The sequence below is a fragment of the Xenopus laevis genome, chromosome 1S (assembly GCF_017654675.1).
Source record: "Xenopus laevis strain J_2021 chromosome 1S, Xenopus_laevis_v10.1, whole genome shotgun sequence".
In the NCBI taxonomy this organism is placed as follows: domain Eukaryota; kingdom Metazoa; phylum Chordata; class Amphibia; order Anura; family Pipidae; genus Xenopus; species Xenopus laevis.
In genome coordinates, this window is record NC_054372.1 from 190,610,021 (window position 1) to 190,630,920 (window position 20,900).

The 20,900-nt window shown below is 39.2% G+C and overlaps 1 protein-coding gene across 6 annotated transcripts in view; it reads right to left on the bottom strand.

Moving 5' to 3' along the window:
* The window catches only part of wdr7.S (WD repeat domain 7 S homeolog), a 241,781-nt gene that overhangs the window by 184,234 nt on the left and 36,647 nt on the right, over positions 1–20,900 (bottom strand). For all 6 annotated transcript variants that reach the window (XM_041580608.1, XM_018244558.2, XM_018244561.2 and 3 more), the window contains 2 exons: positions 15,298–15,493; positions 5,216–5,430 (listed from right to left, as the gene is read on the bottom strand). In XM_041580608.1, coding sequence (XP_041436542.1) covers positions 5,216–5,430; positions 15,298–15,493 — 411 coding nt within the window. The remainder of the gene's footprint in view (positions 1–5,215; positions 5,431–15,297; positions 15,494–20,900) is intronic.

Genomic DNA, 20,900 nt, shown 5'->3' on the forward strand with positions numbered 1-20,900 from the left:
TGTACCAGAGATGTGCGGGTTGTCTGGTGGAGGTCTGTCTGAGACCTTACAATGCCCAGTTTCCACCGCCAGCAGCCTGTATTTATAGACATGTTCCTGTTGTGCCCGTCCCCTTCATGACATTAGCAATGGGTTGGTCTAGAACAGGTCTATAAACACAGGAAATTTCACAGTGCAGGTCGGGTGCAGGTTGGAAGTGGGCTGGTTAGGAACGGGTGTGGGTTGAAAGAGGACTGGTTAGGGTCGGGTGCGGGTTGGAAGCAGGCTGTTAAGGACAGGTGCGGGATCAATGTGGGTTGGTTAGGGTCGGGTGTGGGTTGGAAGCAGGCTGGTCAGGGTGTGGATTGAAAGCGGGCTGTTCAGGGTCGGGGTGTGAGTTGGAAGTGGGCTGGTCAGGGTCAGGGTGTGGGTTGGAAACGGGCTGGTCAGGGTCAGGGTGTGGGTTGGAAGCATGCTGGTCGGGGTGTGGGTTGGAAGCGGGCTGGTCAGGGTGTGGGTTGGAAGCGGGCTGGTCGGGGTGTGGGTTGGAAGCGGGCTGGTCAGGGTAGTGGTGTAGGTTGGAAGCGGGCTGGATTCGGATGGGTGTGGGTTGGAAAAGGGCTGGTAAGGGACAGGTGCGGGTTGGAAGCAGGCTGGTTAGGGTCGGATGTGGGCTGTCAGGGTCAGGGTGTGGGTTGGAAGCGGGCTGGATTGGGATGGGTGCGGGTTGGAAGCAGGCTGATGAGGAACCGGTGCGGGTTGAAAGCGGGCTGGTTCAGGACGGGTGCGGGTTGGAAGCTGGCTGGTTAGGGTTGTATTTATTTTTACACGTGGCAAATTTTTTTTTTGACATGTGACTTTTTTTTTTTGACATGCAACATTTTTTCTCCCATTCAAGTCTATGGGAGTCATTTACATGGCTCAATCATCCCTAATGTTGAATTAAAATGTTCTTGTCTTCTCATACCAACTAATGCAATACAGTTATACAAGTAGGGTAGCCACCTTTTGGCCAGGGTTGAATCTGGGCAGGGGGTGGGGCGTGATGCAATGGGGGGGGGAAGGTCTGTGATGGTGAGAGGGCGGGTTATGGTGTCAGGGGCGGGGCTATCATCAATCATAGGGAATCCTGTCCGGTTTTCCTAAATTGGAAAACCGGCCAGGCAGTTTTGACGCAGGCAGCCCTTCAAAAACGCGGCCTGTTCATGTCAAAACTGGACAGCAGGAGGCAACATTATATACAAGAGATATCAAGGTACTGAAAAAGGTAAGCGTTAAATTGAGCTCTTCCATATACGGACCACTGGTACATTAGTATTATTGTCCCTTTAACATGGAAAAGTTAAAATCTCCTGCCTGGTCCTTCCTTCCTTCCGCCTTGAAACAAGAGTAGAAAAATACTAAATTATTCATCCACTGAGCAGGACAAGAGTGAACTGTTCAAACTGTGCCCGTGAAGGCTCAGCCGGTGGGGAATTATTGTATTACCTGCACAACATACACTTTCTGCATTAGGGCAGAAAAGCATTTCTTATGGGCTCTGGAAGAACTTTAGTGTTTTCGGTACAGGAAACCAGGCACCTCTCCTGCTTTGTCATATAGGTGACGTCACCGTAATTCTGCCATTTAGAAAAATAAAGGGCAAGATCACCAATCTCAGGTATAACGAGATACAAAATCAAAGCAATTATATGAACTGGTTATCATATCGCTCTGGCAAATGTAGTTGCATGCTTTTAAACTTAAATTGCCTTCAGGGAAAGAGTAAAACTACCTAAAACTGCAAATATCAAAATCAAATAAGAAACCCAATAAGAACCCTTGCAAAAAAAAAACAGAATCTGTGGGGTTTCCCAAATCAGAAGACTGCTTCTTTACTAAAGCAGCATATTAGTCTATATTTTTATTCCCTTCTGAAAACCAATCTGTGGGCCGATATCTATCAAGGAAGTTAACAAATCTACTCAGACCAGGACTACAACAGCCTGTTGATGCCCTCTCCTGACAGGTCTGCAATATGGTCCAATTGTTATCCTGGAGCCAAACACCAAATTAGTGGAGCTTAATGGGTAAGTGCAGCTTACTTTGGTCCCACCGCTAGTGTAGCAACACCTTGCACTTGTAAGGAACATTTAGATAGAGAGTGAAAGTCAGACTAAGGGCTTGACTACAAGAGAATAAGACCATGGTCTGAAGTTTCAGCATAGGACACGTTATATTTAACATTTCTTATATTGGTTGGGTACAGGCAAAAACTAAACATAGTTCCTGGGGAAGTTGTGCAAGCAATGCATGGAAGTAAAGTGCAGCCAAGTGCAACACATTCATATGCAAAAACGACATCAAAGTGGGCTTTTCATGGTCAGGTTGGGGGGGGGCTTATTTATCAAAACCCAATTTTTCATGCATATTTAAATTAAAAAAAAAGTCAGACCAAACTAGAATCCACAATTGGACCTTATTTATTATTAAAAAAGCAGAATTAAATCAGATTGAGGACAAACTCGATAAAATTAAGTGAAAATTCGAATTGTATGATTTTTTGGATTTTTGCCAGAAATTGGATTTTCAGGCTACATCCAGTGCAGGCCACAGAAACTACCAAAGAAGATAGGGACCTCTCCCATTGACTTATAAAAAACCTCGGCAGGTTTGAGATGGAGGATTTTCAGATTTGGACTTTAACCATACTCAGGTTATAATAAAGGAAATAAAATGTGAGTTTGTTTTTTCAGACTTAAAATTCGGATTTTATAGTAAAAAAAAAACCTTGAGTTTTTTTAATTTTTTTTGCAAACATACTAAATAACTAGTGGGTGTACCAGCAGAGCTACCTTTTTCCGGGGTGCAATGCTCTTAGTTCTGCACCAACTCAGGCCCTGTAGAGCATCATCTGTAGGCAGGAAGAATGTTTAGAAGGTATATTTTGTCTAACCGAAGTTCTGTGGTCTGTCTGTTTGCCTATAGCCTCTATAGATTCTTATGAAATACAATATTAATATAATCCAGACCACTATATTGAATGTGTCATACTAAGGCAAGTTGGTGGTAGTAACAATTTACTAGAACCGTAACAATTTATATTCATTAATTGAAGGGAAACTATCGCAAAAATGAAAATTTGATATAAGCTTCATCATACTGAAATAAGACACTTTCTAAAAATAAAATATCAATTAACATCAATATCAATAAATATAAATTAAAAATTCTGTATAGTTTCCAAAATAATCAAGTTTATCTTCACCATCCCCCTCGCAGCTTCTATTTCTCTTCATTCTGTCTTCTTACAGAAGTTGGGTGTCAGATATTCATTGACAGTTAGATCTAATATATCTTATAGGGAGGCTTCCGTTCCTAGCAGATGAATTAGAGCTCACTCAAATAACTGATTCCAGTACAAACAAAATCTAACAAAATAACTGCCTTTTGCACAAATCCTGCATGTAGAGAGACATGATGTCTGGTTATTTTAATAGAGGGAGCTCTAATACATCTTCTTGCCAAAAGGAGCCCCCCCTATAAGATATATTGGATCTAACTGTCAATGATTATCTGACACCAAACTCCTGAATGAAGAGAGAATGAGGAGAAACAGATGCAGTCTGGATGAGAATCAGATGCAGTCTGGGGGAGAAACTTGAACATTTCAGAAACAGTTTAGAATTTTTAATAATGCCCTTTAGCAAATTTATAAGAGTGCAATGCATCAACAAGAATATTGGTTGAACTACCGAGTGTGTTAATTGCCGACCACCTATACCGCAGCAACCGCAGACAGCCCAAGTACCAGGGGGTAATAGTTGAGCACATATAATGCGGCACAGATAATCTTCTCATCGACTTCTATGGCCTTGCGATGTTCCTCAGCTAGGGACGGAAGCACCGAGTTTCTATAAATGCTCTCTGTGAAATCTTTTCACGGGAGGGCAGAGAGAGAGAGAGAGAGAGAACACATCCTAATGATCCCATCAACATACATTTTTTATCAAGCGATTATCCCCTTGGCAGATTCATTGTCTTAAGCCTTTTTTCTCTCCTATCATTGTTTTCTTTCATTCTTGGCAACAATTACCCCATGCACGCGGAAGCTCTGCCTTCACAAGCAATGTATTTTACAATGCAGAACTGCGGAGTCGGTGATAGTTCCAGCTATTACCCCTGATAGTACGATTAAAGGTGCTATTAACTCCGGCACACATGTGGATCTCATAATGGCCAATAACTGATCGCCAAAAACACTTCTATAAATATCGTCACTCGCAAGGGTTTTTTTTTTTATTTATGCACCTTGTCACATGGCATATTAAAATGCATGAACAAGAACCATATCCATTTATTTCCTTGCAGGTATGAGGTATGTTTAATGATCTGATATCAAAGGTCCACTATTCCTGGGCTTTTCTATACGAAGGACCGAAAGTTCATGTTTATCCCCCTAAGCTTTAATTACTGGATTACGTTGCATTCTGAACCTTGTCTATATGTCATTGGCTTTCAAGGCAGTCACAGACCTGATTATTCTTTCCCTGGAAAACTTCTACTGCATTAAATTTGCAAAAAAAAATAAAAAAGACAAAAAAGGGGCAATCAGCCAAACACTGTGGGGATGTGGTATGACATAATGGGGAGGGGGGGGGGTAACAAACTGAGAAACAACCCATGGCAGGAACAGTTTTGAGACCATATGGGACCAAATGTTGGCCACCCCAACCATAGATCTCATCTTCCCCTTAAAGGAGAAGTAAAACCCTTATTAAAAAAAAAACTCTACCCCGCTACCCTACATAGAACCCCCTCTATCCTCCCCCCAACCTAGCTGCTACCCCGGGCAAATGTCCCTAACTTTTTACTTACCCATGGGCGCCATCTTCTTTGATTCTTCATTGGATCTTCTTCTGGCGCTTCAGCAATTTTCGTGACTTGCGTTTGTGCAGTTGACAAAAACCTGAAGACTGCTCCAACTGCGCATGCGCCAATACGGAACTTACATACCGATGAAGACCGAAGAGAAGAAGATGGCTGCCCTGAACTCCGGGTCTTTACTCCTTCTGTCACCATGTAATTAAAAATGCCCGTGGATAGCCTAATAGTTACTAAGCTAGAGCCCTGTGTAAGTCCAATAACTAAACGCTGAACCCACAATTTTATCTGCAGCACATCTGTATCAGGAAAATAAAAATGACTGTATATAGGGCCGAAACAAAATGCTTATTAGGTGGTCGCTGCAACTCACTTTGTCGGAGGCTTCGGAAGCCAGCAGATTGGTGGCAAGGGTCTGGAGCTTATGATGTGCTACAGTTTTAAGAGCAGCAAGACTCCTTCTGGTCATGGCTTGCTTGAGGTTGACAGCCGGGTGGCTGAGCGAATCCACGGCGGCAGGTACGGCTTCATCACAAGCATTCAGAATCTCTACCGCTGTGATTCCCATGACACAACGGTCTAAGGCACCTGGATACAGAAAAAAAAATGGAGAAAACACTTAGCGATGGTATTCGTAACATTCTAAAATGAAAAAAGGATTCAAAGTGCTTTGCAGCACATTATGAAAATCAAAGCAGCCATTTATAGGGAAGTGAACAGGTCCAGTAACTCATAGCAACCAAACTGCATTTATAGATTTGCAATATACTGACTGGACGATTCATATTCTAAATAAAAACATATAGGAACTATAATCCTGATGAAGGTTGGCAACATTTTTCAGCAGGTTTCACACTACAAAAAAAAATAATGCCCATAAACTTGAATGTACTGGGGGGAAAGTTGTACATTTTAGAAAAAGTTGTGTGAAAAAATATGACTATGAATATTTTCCTTCGTCCAGGTCATGGTTTATCTAATGTAAGTAATTCTAGAGCAACTGGACTTGGTGAGTAATTATTGAAGACATTTCACTACTCATCCCAGCAGCTTCTTCAGTTCAACTTCAGTTACTCAGCAAGTCCAGTTGTTGTACATTTACCTATACTAGATATACCATGATCTGGATGAATGAAAATCTTCATATTGGTGACACCTGAAACTCACAGAGGTGTAAATGCTGTGTAGTTATTGTGATAGGATTACCAAAGTATCGTGCAACTCCTACAACAGGTGAGAGTTCTGAGAGTTGCATGAATGGATGTGTGAAGTGTTCTGAAAGCGCAGGGGAACATGAGTAGTGAAATGTCTTCTATGATTACTCAGCAAGTCCAGTTGCTCTAGAATTACTTAATTAATAAAGACAAACATAATAGAAAATGTTACTACAGGTATGAGAAACAAGGGAAAGTTGTGCTCACCACTATTTTTTAAAATCATTAGGCGGGGGTGCAATGAGGGTGTGACCGCAAAATACATATAGTCAACTACAAGAGGTCGTCTGCACTCAACCCGTTATCAATATCATTATCTTAAATATATTGATAATGGGTTGAGTGCAGAGGACCTCTTGTAGTTGACTACAGGTATGAGACCTGTTATAAAGAATGCACCGGACCTGGGGCTTTCCATATAAAGGATCTTTATGCAATTTTGATCTTCACCCCTTAAGTCTATAAGAAAATCATGTAAACATTAAATAAACCCAATAGGCTGGTTTTGCTTCCAATAAGGATTAATTATATCTTAGTTGGGATCAAGTACAAGCTACTGTTTTATTATTACACAGAAAAAGGAAATCATTTGTTAAAAATTTTGATCATTTTGATAACATGGAGTTTATGGGGCAGATTTACTAAAGGACGAAGTACTTCGCTAGTGAAGAAGATAGACTCTAGAAGTACTTCGCTCCCTTACGCCTGGCGAAGTTGTGCTCTGGCGAATTAACTTAATTATGCAAATTTACTAAGATGCGTGTAGTGCAATGTATTTGCTGCAACATAAACGTCTATTCAACTTTAACTTCCCGTCGTATGCAAATGAGGCAACGCTGGGCGCAACTTCATTTTGCTTGCCGCAGTAACGCTAGCGCCATGTCGCGAGTGTTCTGCGCCCTGGACACAACTTTGGATTTTAGTGAATTAGCGTTGTCCTGGAGAATTTACGCCTGGCGAAGTGTTGTGATGTTATAGAAGCCGTAGCTGTCGAATTTTCGGAGGTTAGTGAATTTGCGCCTATGGGAGATATCCAGAAATCTCTAAATTACGTAAAGGCTAACAGGTTTCCAGATAATCGAGCCTATACCTGAATCACCTGAGTGCACAGCTATTGTGCCCGTAAATCCCTGACCTTCTCTCAAACAGCCCGACATTGGTGCATAATTAAATTGGGTTGAAAAAAAACCAAAGTCCATCAAGCTCAAGCCCTCCAAATGAAACCCAGCATCCATTCATATTAGGGATGCACGGAATCCAGGATTAGGTTCGGGATTTGGCCAGGATTCAACCTCTCAGCAGGATTCGGATCCTAATTTGCATATGCAAATTAGGGGCGGGGAGGGAAATTGTGTGACTTTTTGTCATAAAACAAGGAAGTAAAAAATGTGTCCCCTTCCCACCCCTAATTTGTATATTCAAGTTAGGATTCGGATTCGGCCAAATCTTTCTCAAAGGATTCGGGGGTTCAGCGTAATCCAAAATAGTGGATTTGGTGCATCCCTAATTCATACACACACTGACCCCTCGATACACTCACATAAACTATCTATACTCATACACTAACTATAGATTTTAGTATCACAATAGTCTTGGAAATTATAATTGTCATCAAAGCCCCTCTTAAAGGCATTCACAGAATCAGCCATCACAACAATATCCGGCTGCAGGACGCTGTGGGAACCCTGGAGCTACCAGTACTTTTGCCGATGGTGGTTATGTAAAATAATTGAATGGCATTAAATAGTAAATTAATAAAATGGTAACTAGAAACGGAAGTTTGAGAACAAACTTCATGTTGGTTTAAAAAAAAATGTAAACTCGTTGAATGAAATTTGATGAGAGCAAATTTATAATCGCAGGAGAACAATGCGAGTTTCCCAAAAAAATTAATTAAGCAACAAAATAGTAAAAAATGCAAAAACATTTATTAAGGTTTGAGAGACTATAAAGCCTAATGCGTTTCGGGGCAGGTGTAGGTCAGGGGTACCCAGGACATCGATCGCGGTCTGCCAGTCGATCCCCATCATTTTCCTGGTAGACCGCGACCTGACCGATGTTTTTGCCTGCACTTCTTCGTTGAGACTTCAGACGTGAATACTTAATGCACCACATAAGCGCACTGCTGCAGCCCAGCCGACATCTCTACTATACTCATGCGGATCGGGACACGGAGTGAGTGTTAACTGGCGCATACGGGGCACAGGGATAGACCGGCTGGTTTGGAGGAGATACTAAGAACCTTTGTAGGAAAGGCTGGAATACGTCTATTAGCCGTAGGAAGAGGGAAAGTCACATGTGTTGATTGTGGGAGGGCAATGGCTCCTGCCTACATGGAATAAAATGGGGATAGAATGCGAGCTGTTGGAGGGGAAGGTGGCATTATTAAGATAAATTACGATTTCTGGAACCCTAAACCATGTGGCTTCCAACCCCAGTCTGCATTACCATTCTAAACAGGTCACGTCAGCTTATGGCTACTGTGGAATGCTGGGAGTTGTAGTTCAGGACCAACTGCAGTTGCGTGCAGTTCAGATGTCTGTTTGAAGTGGCATCTTTTGCTTCCCCCTTAAATGAACCAATAATGATGAAATTAACCAGAACAAGAAAACTGTATGAAAGTGATTAACATGTAGTTTTGTATTCATTTATCAGGCTTGGGGACTCATGGCTGCTTCAGTGGTCTCTAAAGCTGACCATAGACGCACAGATCCTATCGTACGAATCGATAATTCGTACGATTTTCGGATCGTGTGTGGAGATTGCCGACATCTTTCGTCCGGCGGAGATCGGTCGTTTGGTTCATCGGACAAGTTTAATTTTGACCCGGCCGATCCCGCCATTGCATACGGCCGAACGTTCAGATTACCCCCGATATAGCTATGCTCGTTAATGGCATATCAGGGAAAGATCCGCTTGTTTGTCGATGTCGCCAAACGAGCGGATCTTTGCGTCTATGGCCACCTTAAGTTATTGAGATGATGGATGGGTGGACAGCAACAAGCACTGAGGGGAAGGGAGGGCTGAGCAGCAAACATGAAGGGAAAGGGGGTGTGTTTAAACTTTCATAACCAGCCAAATTGTGTGTAATTAACATGGTAATTAGGAGGTGTGGTCAAAATGGGTGTGGTCAAAAAATTGCGAAGGTAGATCTCCTGATGGGGGCGGGTGTCAAGAGTAAATCCCAGTGTAATAAAGTCTGGACACTCCTGGTGTAGGTGTTTGAATTGTAAGTTTCGATGCAATAAGGACAGATACAGGCGTGACTCAATATACTCTATATATAATAATAATTTGGGGCTAAGTGAATAAAAGATATAATAGTAATGGAGGGAGACACAGACAGTATGGTCACCTCTTCCCTGTTAGAAATATAACAGAGCTTAGAAATCTATTCAACATAGACTTTCAGCTATCGAGTCATTTTTAAATTGTGCCGCACAGAAAAACATAACAGCATGTGGGAATTATTGACCATTTCAATGTGTTTTCTTTTTAATACCCCGGGGAAAGTACAATAGTTTTAATACGGCCATAGCTCATACAAACATAGAACAATATTTGGAAATGACAGATAAACTTAACGTTTGGAAATGATTATTGGTTAAGCCAGCGGGATCATTAATATACATTTCTTTTATTCGGAAAAAAAAAAACACATTGAAAATTGATTTAGTGCCTCTAGCAAATGTTTATTCTGAGCACTGTACATTCCGCCGACGTGTGGATTTAATACATAAGATATATTTATGCCACAAAAGCTTTACAATTCACCCCATCAATCTTTCACAGCTTGGAAATCAAGTTATTGTTTTTTTAAAGAATTCCAAGCAAGAAGAATATACAGTTATGGGATTTTTTATCCAGAATGCTCGGGACCTGGGGTTTTTTGCATAATGGATCTTTCCGTAGTTTGGATCTTCAAACCATATGTCTACTAGAAAATCATTTAAACGTGTAGGGGGTTATTTTTTAAAGTCCAAATGCCAAAAACTCTGTAAAAAAAAAAAAATTCAAATTTTTTAAGATTTATTATACCCCAAGGATGAAAAAAGTCCAAATCTGAAAATCCGGCAGAAAGGTGGGTACAAGCTGCACACCTTAAAATACACAAAAATACCTGGGTGCTCTGGTTAAAAAATAAACAGAAATTGCACGTGGTACCGGCATTCTCAGTGTTTGCATCAAAAACTCAAACGTTCGATATATTGAAATAAGAGAAAAAGGTTTATTAAATCCGACGTTTCGGTTCCCCACAGGAACCTTTCTCAAGGATATATATATATATATATATATATATATATACATATATATATTATGCAAAAGCCGTGAATATCTTGCAAATTATATAGTGAATAAAGTACCCCCTCTTGTAAAATATAAAGATATTATAAGTTACCAAGGTGTTTCATGAACTTATATAACCCTCATCAGTTATAAACTGTGAGTTCTGATGTAATTTCTGTCACATGACTCACTGAAATTTATGTATTATAATTAATAAAGTACCCCCAGTTGCAAAATATAAGGATATTAGAAGTTAAGATTTTTTTATATGGTCATGAAATTCCTCGGTAATCAAATTAGTGTTATATTTGTATGTAAAACCGACGTGACAATTCAGTCCCGAATGATCACGAAAAAATCCCAGAGTTGCTGGTCTTTCTTTATGTATGGATTCCCTTACCGTGCACCTGGGTTAAATACAGGAGATGGAGTGTTGTTCTCTACTATATCATATATATATATATATATATATATACACACGAATAATTCTAATACAAAAGTATCAGCTAAAAGCTGTCAAGGTCATAGAAACATAAAGGGGCACATAAAGGGGTCATTGTTTTCCCATGACAGTATCCCTTTAAATTGTTACGATTGCTTCTTCTTAAATTGTTACAGAAGTATCTGTGGCTGTTCTGGGCTCTCCGCCAAAAGGCAATTAAGTTAGAAACATTGTATCTTTTGCTGGCTGTTCAGTGCAGGAGATCAAAGAGAAAGTCGGGGCACTTCAGTAACAATCCGGGACTGCAGGTTGAGCTGTCAAAATCAGGACAGTCCAGTGAAAACCGGGACAGTTTGAAGGTGTGTGGTTGTCAACGACCTCTAAATCCCACCAAGTAAAAGAAATTCTTCAGTGAACAAGAATAAAAGTTGTCTGAGCGATCATCCTGCAATATCTACTTAAGTTTGTTGTTGTGACCTTTGTTAGTCTGTATCGGTTGCCGACAAGCCGGAAGGTATATGTTCTTCTAGCCAGCAAAGAAGTACAAAGCTCGTTTGAGAAAAAAATCATTTCAGTAATTGGCTCTGGATCTATCAATAGTGGTATAACCTCTAAACCCACAGGCTTTTCTTATAGACTCTTGTTCTATCACAGAACCCTGCAGGGAGGCTTATTTAATTTTATATTTTGATTGCAATACGATTAAGAACATTGAAGTGCATCTAGGATCCCCCCAAGGTTCTCGAGGAAGACTTTACTGTTTAGCACAAAAAAAGTGCTTTATCAAAAGATAAACTTAATCCCAAGTTGCTACTAGAATTTTTATTAATAAAACTATTGTACATTTTCAGCTCGTTATGACTTGATGATATTAAGCACTAATATATCACTTCTATAAAGTCATTCTCAAGCTCTGCCCAGGCAAACAGCGAAATAACTTGACATTATGGCTAAGAAATCAGCTAAGATATGTAAATTATTTATATTTTATTGCAAACTCAATAAAAAGAATTTGAAAAGAAAAGAAAAAGAAATCAGCCACTCCAAGGCCATATTCAGTCATTCTGTTGTCACCCAAAGGACACCACCCCATGATGGCAAACTACAAAAATTGGCAAAATTATCCTACATTATCAACTCTTTGTTCTCATCTTTAGAAATGCTGAATATAATAACTGTATTTCTTTTAGGTTAAAGCTTTAAAGGAGAAGGAAAGGTTACAATGAAGTAAACTTTATCAGAAAGGTCTATATAAATTAGGGATGTAGTGAATCCAGGATTCGCCCACGATTCTGCCTTTTTCAGCAGGATTCGGACGAATTCTTCTGGCTGGCCGAACCGAATAATAATTTGCATATGCAAATTAGAGGCGGGAGGGAAATCACATGACTTTTTTTAAAAAAACAAGTAGAAAATGGTTCCACTTCCCACCTATGCAAATTAGGAATCGGTTCGGTATTAGGCCAAATTTTTCACGAAGGATTAGGGGGTTAGGCCGAATCCAAAATAGTGGATTTGGTGCATCCCTAATATCAATACACTAGTAAGCCCTCAAAGTAATGCTGCTCTGAGTTCTCTGTCAAAAGAAACACCACATTTCTTTCCTTCTATTGTGTACTCATGGGCTTCTGTATCAGACTTCCTGTTTTCAGCTTAAACCTTCAGGGCTAGGGCTTGAGCATGCTCAGTTTGTTCCTCTCTCCCTCCCTTCCCCCCCCCCTCCCTCCATGCTGGAATCTGAGTTTAGAGCTATGAGCGAGCAGGGAGAGACTCAGGCAGGAAGTGATGTCATACCAAGCTAATATGGCAGCTGCTATCCTAAACAAACAGATAAGTTTCTAGAACTGTTTACTCTGGTATAATAAAGCATTCTAAAGAATAAAAATGTCCTAGCTTGCAATTATCAATTGCCAATATACTGCCTTGTTAGCTTTCCTTCTCCTTTAATAAAAAATGGCTCAGAGTAAAGACTTTGGTTTTACTCTTCACCGGTGTATGTTAACAATATTACGATTTTCTCTCATTTCTTTGATTAGCCTTGTGGTTGCTACAACGCAACTTAACTTAAATAACTCAAAAGCAGAAATCAAATCAAAGATTTATAAAAGGTCAAATTTCGAAGGTCTGTGCATTTTTTTTACTCTAATAAATTCGAATGTACTCACAATTCGACTGCGAGGTTGTTTATGAAAAAGTTTGAACATCAAAAATTCAAATGGGAATGACCTAAAAAAATCGATTTGTATTCGGATCGAATACGAATGAAATTCAAAACGAATTTTGCTCTGAAAAAAACACAAATATCAAGAAAGCGAGTACCATCTTCCAATGGATAAACGGACCTCTGTCATTGACTTGTAAATTAATTTGGCAGGTTATAAGTGGCAAATATTCGAATTAGATCTGTTTCCGTGGTCAATGTGTGACATTCAAATTTAATTCAAGTTGGGGCTTTTAAATTCGAAATTGTGAATTTTGACACACAAAAAAAAAATCGAATTTACCATTCGAACCTTAATACATCTGCCCCTAAGCCTTGGTAACAGATGCCATTGAATTTATTGTTTATTCTCTTATGTCACATTTCAATTACAGGATCTCTACTTCTTTTCACCCCATAGTTTGTCTACATAAGTCTCAAATAAGAACACAACAGCTCATTTGTGGCACCAGTTTTTCATCTGCTGTCACCCACATGCCTCCGATGATTGACCATTGTTCAAGGCCCAAAATAAATAGCCAAAATTTGAAAAAATAATGTAAAATACTTTAAAAGCAGTAAATGCTTCCAGTCTACAATTTCGTCTATAAATATAAGGGATGCACCGAATCCAGGATTTGGTTTGGGATTCGGCCAGGAATCGGCCTTTTTCAGCAGGATTCGGATTCGTGTGTTTGGCGGAACCGAATCCTAATTTGCATATGCAAATGTATGTATGTATGTATAACTTTATTTGTAAAGTGTTAAGGAGCCGCAGCGCTGTACAGTGCATAAAAGTACAATATATATATATATATATATATATATATATATATATATATATATATATATATATATATATATATATATATATATATATATATATAAGTATACATGGGGGAGACAAATCACATAATAAATATATACAGAATCATAGGACAAAGAGCTTATTTGCTATGTGGTTAGAGACAAAGTGTGAAGGAGGTCCCTGCCCAGTAGAGCTTACAGTCTAATTGGATGGGAGGCTAACATACAGGCACAAATTGGAGATAAAAAAGTGCACAAGGTAAGGCATAGTCAGTAGGCACAGGACTAGGTTAATGTTCTAGTCGTCCAAAAGGTAGGTTCTTCGTTTTTTCTTGAACAGATTAAAGTAATTCCTTATGAAGGAATTCAGGGATGGAATTCCAGAGGTGAGGAGCAGCAAGATAGAAGGGTTTGAGACGAGAGGTGGCAGTAGATGTGGACAGTGTGAAGAAAAGGTGGCTCTGAGAAGAGCAGAGAAGACGACCAGGAACGTATAGTGAGACAAGAGAAGAAATGTAGTGAGGAGCAGAGGAGTGAAGGGCTTTGAATGTTAGTAGAAGGGTTTTATATGTTATCCTTTGCTTAACAGGCAGCCACACTAAGGATTTTAGTTGGGGTTGAGCAGGTTCCCTTTTAGGAGAGAGCAGAAGGATCCTGGTAGCAGAGTTTAAGATTGATTGGAGGGAAGAGAGATGGGAGTCAGGAAGACCAGTTAGGAGGAGATTGCAATAGTCTAAACGGGATAAGATAAGGGCATGGATTAGTGTTTTGACTATTGTTTGTGAAATAAACGGGCCTATCTTGGCTATATTGCGGAGGAAGAAACGACAGGTTTTGGCAGTATTATTAATATGATTAGAGAAGGAGAAGGACTGGTCAAAGATGACCCCTAACAGCATGCTGAGTTAACCGGGTTAATAGTCATGGCATCAATAGTAATGGTGAAAGGAAGAGAAGGGCTTGGTTTGGGTGGAAAGACCAAATTATGAGCAGGGCGGGATTTCACGTCACTTTATGTCACAAAACAAGGAAGTAAACCAATTTTTTCAACTTCTTCCTTTCCAGTCTCTAATTTGCATATGCAAATTAGGAATCGGTTTGGTATTCGGCCGAATCTTCCAAGAAGGAGTCGGCAGAATCCAAAATAGTGGATTCGGTGCATCCCTAATACACTTGTTATTGCAGTGCAAAACTCAAATAAGCATTTGTATATGTGGCCCTATGCAATACAGTTCTTACAGACCCTGAACACAAGGATGTTTTCTAAAAAAAATAAAAAAAATAAATAAATAAAATAATTGGATCTGTTTCTGATGAGATGTTCTGTGCCATGCCTTGAATCAGCAAAGCTTTTAGTACGGTTGGTTTCCTTAATGTTATTAACGTAGACACAATGATTGACAAGTCACTTTTACTATTTGAACCCGAGTCCAATAGATTCGTCTAAAATGCACTCAAGTAAGGAGAACGGATGAAGAAAAGATTCTATAAGGAACAAAGCTTACCTGTATCCATCTGCCAGACATAGACGGAGCCGTCTGAACATCCAACCACTAAATAATCGTCCGATGGCCGCCACTTTATTACTTGAATGGGAAAGAGGTGGCGGGACGCCAGCATGATGCATTTTCTCTCTCTCAAGCTTAAAATGCCAACAGAATGATCACTGGCCACTGAGCAGATGCAATGCTGCACTCTTGTCTGCAACAAACGAGAAAAAGCAGGTTCATGTAAAACACTGGGTTAAAAAGAAAAAGCTTTCACTCTTGAACTCAGTCTGATAGGCAGTAGATACGATTTAAATTCACTTGGCACATCTGATTGTGTTCTGTCTGTAAAGGGATAATATAAAGGGATGAAACATAATTAGTTTCCTGTGGCACATACTTTAAAAGAGAAGGACATTTAAAATAAAGAAGTAGCTAGAAATGTTGTACATGATGTTTTGTGCTTCTGCACCAGCCCAAGGCAACCACAGCCCTTTAGCAGTAAAGATCTGTGTCTCCAAAGATGCCCCAGTAGCTCCCCATCTTCTTTTCTGCTGATTCACTGCACATGCTCTGTGCTGCTGTCACTTACTGAGCTTAGGGAGCCACTCACAATATGCAGTACACATAGAATAGAAATGTCACAATATAAGGATGATTAGTAATACATACAGATAATTACTACATGGCAGCACAGAAACCAGTGCAATTAGCATCAGAATTTAATAATCAGCAAACCTGTAGCATCAGCTTATATTACAGGGGAAGCTCATTTCCTGCTGGATAATTAGTGACGAGCCCTAAGCTTAGCTTCTCAACAGCTGCTCAGAGCCCACTGAGCATGTGAGTGTCACAGACACTTTCCAAGATGGTGACCCCCTGTGACAAGTTTGAAGTCCTGGATCATTGCTGCTATTGACAAGCTCAAACTTTAGCCTCGTGCAATAAGTTCACTATATAAAATATGCCATTTTTAGCCACATTCATTTTTATGGTTTAGTTCTCCTTTAAAGTGGATTTAAAAACAATATTCAAAAAAATTTTTGGAGAACAATCAAGTACCGGAACTTTGTGAAGACAGACTTGAATGGCCTCCGTTTAAAGCGGTTGTTCACCTTCCAAACACTTTTTTCAGTTCAGTTGTTTTCAGATTGTTCCCCAGAAATAAAGACTTTTTTCAATTACTTTCCATTATTTATTTTTTACTGTTTTTCCAAAATCTAGGTTTATTAAAGTTGAATATTCGTGTCTCTGGTGTTTGAGTCCGGCAGCTCAGTAATTCAGGTGCAGATTCTAAACTGTAACAATTTTGCTCCATTTAATTGATCCATTTCTCAGCAGCATCTCTGGAATATTAGCAACTATTGTATCAAGTCTAACAGCTGCCTGTAATGAAACCCAGAGATTCTGCTCAGCAGGGACAAAGATAACAAATGTATCAGTTTAGAACAGTTTACAGGGTCGGCGACCCCCCTTCCCAGAGCTGCTTTAGAAGGAAAAAAAAGACACTTCACACATCAATATTAGAAAAACGGTGACACATAGAAATTAGAAAGTAATTGGAAAAAGTAGTTATTTCTGGTGATCTATCGGAAAACAACTAGTTGTTTGAAGGTGAACCAATCCTTTAAATAATGATATATAATGATATAAGCACCAGTATGATCCAAAAATGTTCTACTGTATATTTCGCATTTTAAATCAATATGATGCTTTTTATTTCAAGGTAAACAATTGTGACAGCGATTACCATAATACTTTGTATTTCTCCAAACTGTTGAGCAGGGGCACTCGGTAAGAAAGGTTATAATGATGAACAATATATATATATGTATGTATATATATATATATATATATATATATATATATATATATATATATATATATATATTATGTATGTATGTATGTATGTATGTATGTATGTATGTATGTATGTATGTATGTATGTATGTATGTATGTATGTATGTATGTATGTATGTATGTATGTATGTATGTATATATATATATATATATATATATATATATATATATATATATATATATATATATATACACACACACACATATATACATACACACACACACACACACACACACACACACTTCTTTATCAATATTTAGGAGAACAAACACGACACTAAGGGGCTGATTCACTAAGGGTCGAATATCGAGGGTTAATTAACCCTCGATATTCGACTGGGAATTGAAATCCTTCAACTTCGAATATCGAAGGATTTAGCGCAGATACTACGATCGAACGATCGAAGGATTATTCCTTTGATCGAACGATAAAATCCTTCGAATCGAACGATTCAAAGGATTTAAATCCAACGATCGAAGGAATATCCTTCAATCAAAAAAAGTTAGCCAAGCCTATGGGGACCTTCCCCATAGGATAACATTGACTTCGGTAGCTTTTAGCTGCCGAAGTAGGGGGTCGAAGTTTTTTTTAAAGAGACAGTACTTCCACTATCGAATGGTCGAATAGTCGAACGATTTTTAGTTCGAATCTTTCGATTCGAAGTCGTAGTCGAAGGTCGAAGTAGCCCATTCGATGGTCGAAGTAGCCCAAAAAAAACTTCGAAATTCGAAGTTTTTTACCTTCGAATCCTTCACTCGAAGTTAGTGAATCGGCCCCTTAAATAAGGATTAGGCTACCGACACATTGTCATCTTGCATGAGGAATTAACGAAGGCCTTTTGTTTTAATTATGTAGTATTCAGGATAATTATTTTTTTCTTAGAGTAGATGATAATTGAGGTAATCAAAGAGAGATCATTAGCTGCATTATCCTGTGTTGTGGTTTCAGTGATAGATACGCAAAAGGGAGAGCTCCGTTGTTTTCTGCTAATTAACAGATTTTACAATTTTCCACACGTGCCATAGGGAGATAGAGCAATTGCATTCTCCTCTTCTGCAATGTTGTGTTAGCATTAATCCCTGTATCGATCATACCTGATACAGCTAGGGGAATGCTCGGGACCTTGGGCTTTCCAGATAAGGGGTCTTTCCATTTTCCATTTGCATCTCTATACCTTAGATCTACTAAAATCATTTTAACATGAATTAAACCCAATAGGCTGGTTTTGCTTCCAATAAGGATTAAATATATCTTAGTTGGGATCAAGTACAAGCTACTGTTTTATTATTATTGAGAAAAATGTTAATTTGATTAAAATCGACTCTGTAGGAGACGGCCTTCCTGTAATTAAAGCTTTCTGGATAATGGGATTCCGGATAATGGATACCTGTACACAAGTTAAATAAAATGTCAACATTACCAAATGTAAAAGTTAATAACTGCCCTGGTTACTGCACCAGTGCAAATTTACTCATCTATTATGATTACTGTAATCCAATGTTTACAGTTATCAGACATTTGCAGTTCTGAGAAATGTATTACATTTGATTTAGGGCCTATTTATCACGCTATGTAATACAGTGGAGAAAAACCTCACCGGTGAAGTTGCCCTTAGCAACCAACCAGATCTTTGCTTTTGATTTCTAACTGTTGAAATCGAATTGCTGATTGGTTGCTATGGGCATCACCACTGGTGAGGTTTCCACTGTTTTAAACAGCATGATAAATAGGCCCCTAATTAGTGGGTTTAGGGGCAGGAAATCTAATGATAAAAACATTGATCAAATCTAGGATTAAAGCTTTACTTTACACATTTCTGATATGTATTTTGCATTTATTGACCCTTATACAGACAGAAGAAGAATAAACTGTGCAAGAGCATGTCCCTTAGTGCTCATACAGCAAACACTTCTTCTCCCGGTTGGCATGTGGTCTGCATCTTAAAACATATAAAAAATCTAGGGCAAGGTGAAAACCATAGCTTCAAGGAACAGTAACACCAACAAATGAAAGTATATTAAATTAATTAAAATATAATGCACTGTTGGCCTGCACTGGTACAACTGGTGTGATTGCTTCAGAAACTCTTATCAGTTATCTACTGTTTATCCTGTGCTTGAATGGCTGCCCCCATGGCTACACAGCAGCTTGTTTATATAAACTATAGTAGTACTTATCTGTTATCTACTGTTTATCCTGTGCTTGAATGGCTGCCCCCTTGGCTACACAGCAGCTTGTTTATATAAACTATAGTAGTACTTATCTGTTATCTACTGTTTATCCTGTGCTTGAATGGCTGCCCCCATGGCTACACAGCAGCTTGTTTATATAAACTATAGTAGTACTTATCTGTTATCTACTGTTTATCCTGTGCTTGAATGGCTGCCCCCTTGGCTACACAGCAGCTTGTTTATATAAACTATAGTAGTACTTATCTGTTATCTACGGTGTATCCTGTGCTTGAATGGCTGCCCCCTTGGCTACACAGCAGCTTGTTTATATAAACTATAGTAGTACTTATCTGTTATCTACTGTGTATCCTGTGCTTGAATGGCTGCTCCCATGGCTATACAGCAGCTTGTTTATATAAACTATAGTAGTACTTATCTGTTATCTACTGTGTATCCTGTGCTTGAATGGCTCCACAGCAGCTTGTTTATATAAACTATAGTAGTACTTATCTGTTATCTACGGTGTATCCTGTGCTTGAATGGCTGCCCCCTTGGCTACACAGCAGCTTGTTTATATAAACTATAGTAGTACTTATCTGTTATCTACTGTGTATCCTGTGCTTGAATGGCTGCTCCAATGGCTATACAGCAGCTTGTTTATATAAACTATAGTAGTACTTATCTGTTATCTACTGTGTATCCTGTGCTTGAATGGCTCCACAGCAGCTTTTTTATATAAACTATAGTAGTAAGTATCTGTTATCTACTGTGTATCCTGTGCTTGAATGGCTGCTCCCATAGCTACATAGCAGCTTGTTTATATAAACTATAGTAGTACTTATCTGTTATCTACTGTGTATCCTGTGCTTGAATGGCTGCCCCCATGGCTATACAGCAGCTTGTTTATATAAACTATAGTAGTACTTATCTGTTATCTACTGTGTATCCTGTGCTTGAATGGCTGCTCCCATAGCTACACAGCAGCTTGTTTATATAAACTATAGTAGTACTTATCTGTTATCTACTGTGTATCCTGTGCTTGAATGGCTTCCCCCATGGCTACACAAAAGCTTGTTTATATAAACTATAGTAGTACTTATCTGTTATCTACTGTGTACCCTGAGCTTGAATGGCTGCCCCCATGGCTACACAGCATATAAACTATAGTAGTCTTTCTGAAGCAAACACCACTGTTTTACCAGTGCAGGGCAATACTACATTATTTATTCATTACTTAAAACAATTTAATTTTTTGATGTTACTTTTCGTTTAAGGGGGTACAGGCCAGCCCTGCTCACTTTCTGTCAGAGGGCAGGTGGTAAGGAAAGGGCACAAATTTGATCTGGATCCTGTACTGCGCCACAACTTGCACCTCCACCCACCCCTCATGAATAAAGACCTGCTAAACATGCAGATTTGTATTCACTGGGGCAACTGCAAATCTGCAAGGAGTTGCTGCAACAGAAGAATTACATCAAGTCCCTGTAGCTGCAGACCACAGGCAAACTGGGGAAAGAAGTTCTTCCTGAATGAGCACTAAGGGGTACAATGTGAGAAATTAAAGGGGACATTACAAAGACAGTGTTAA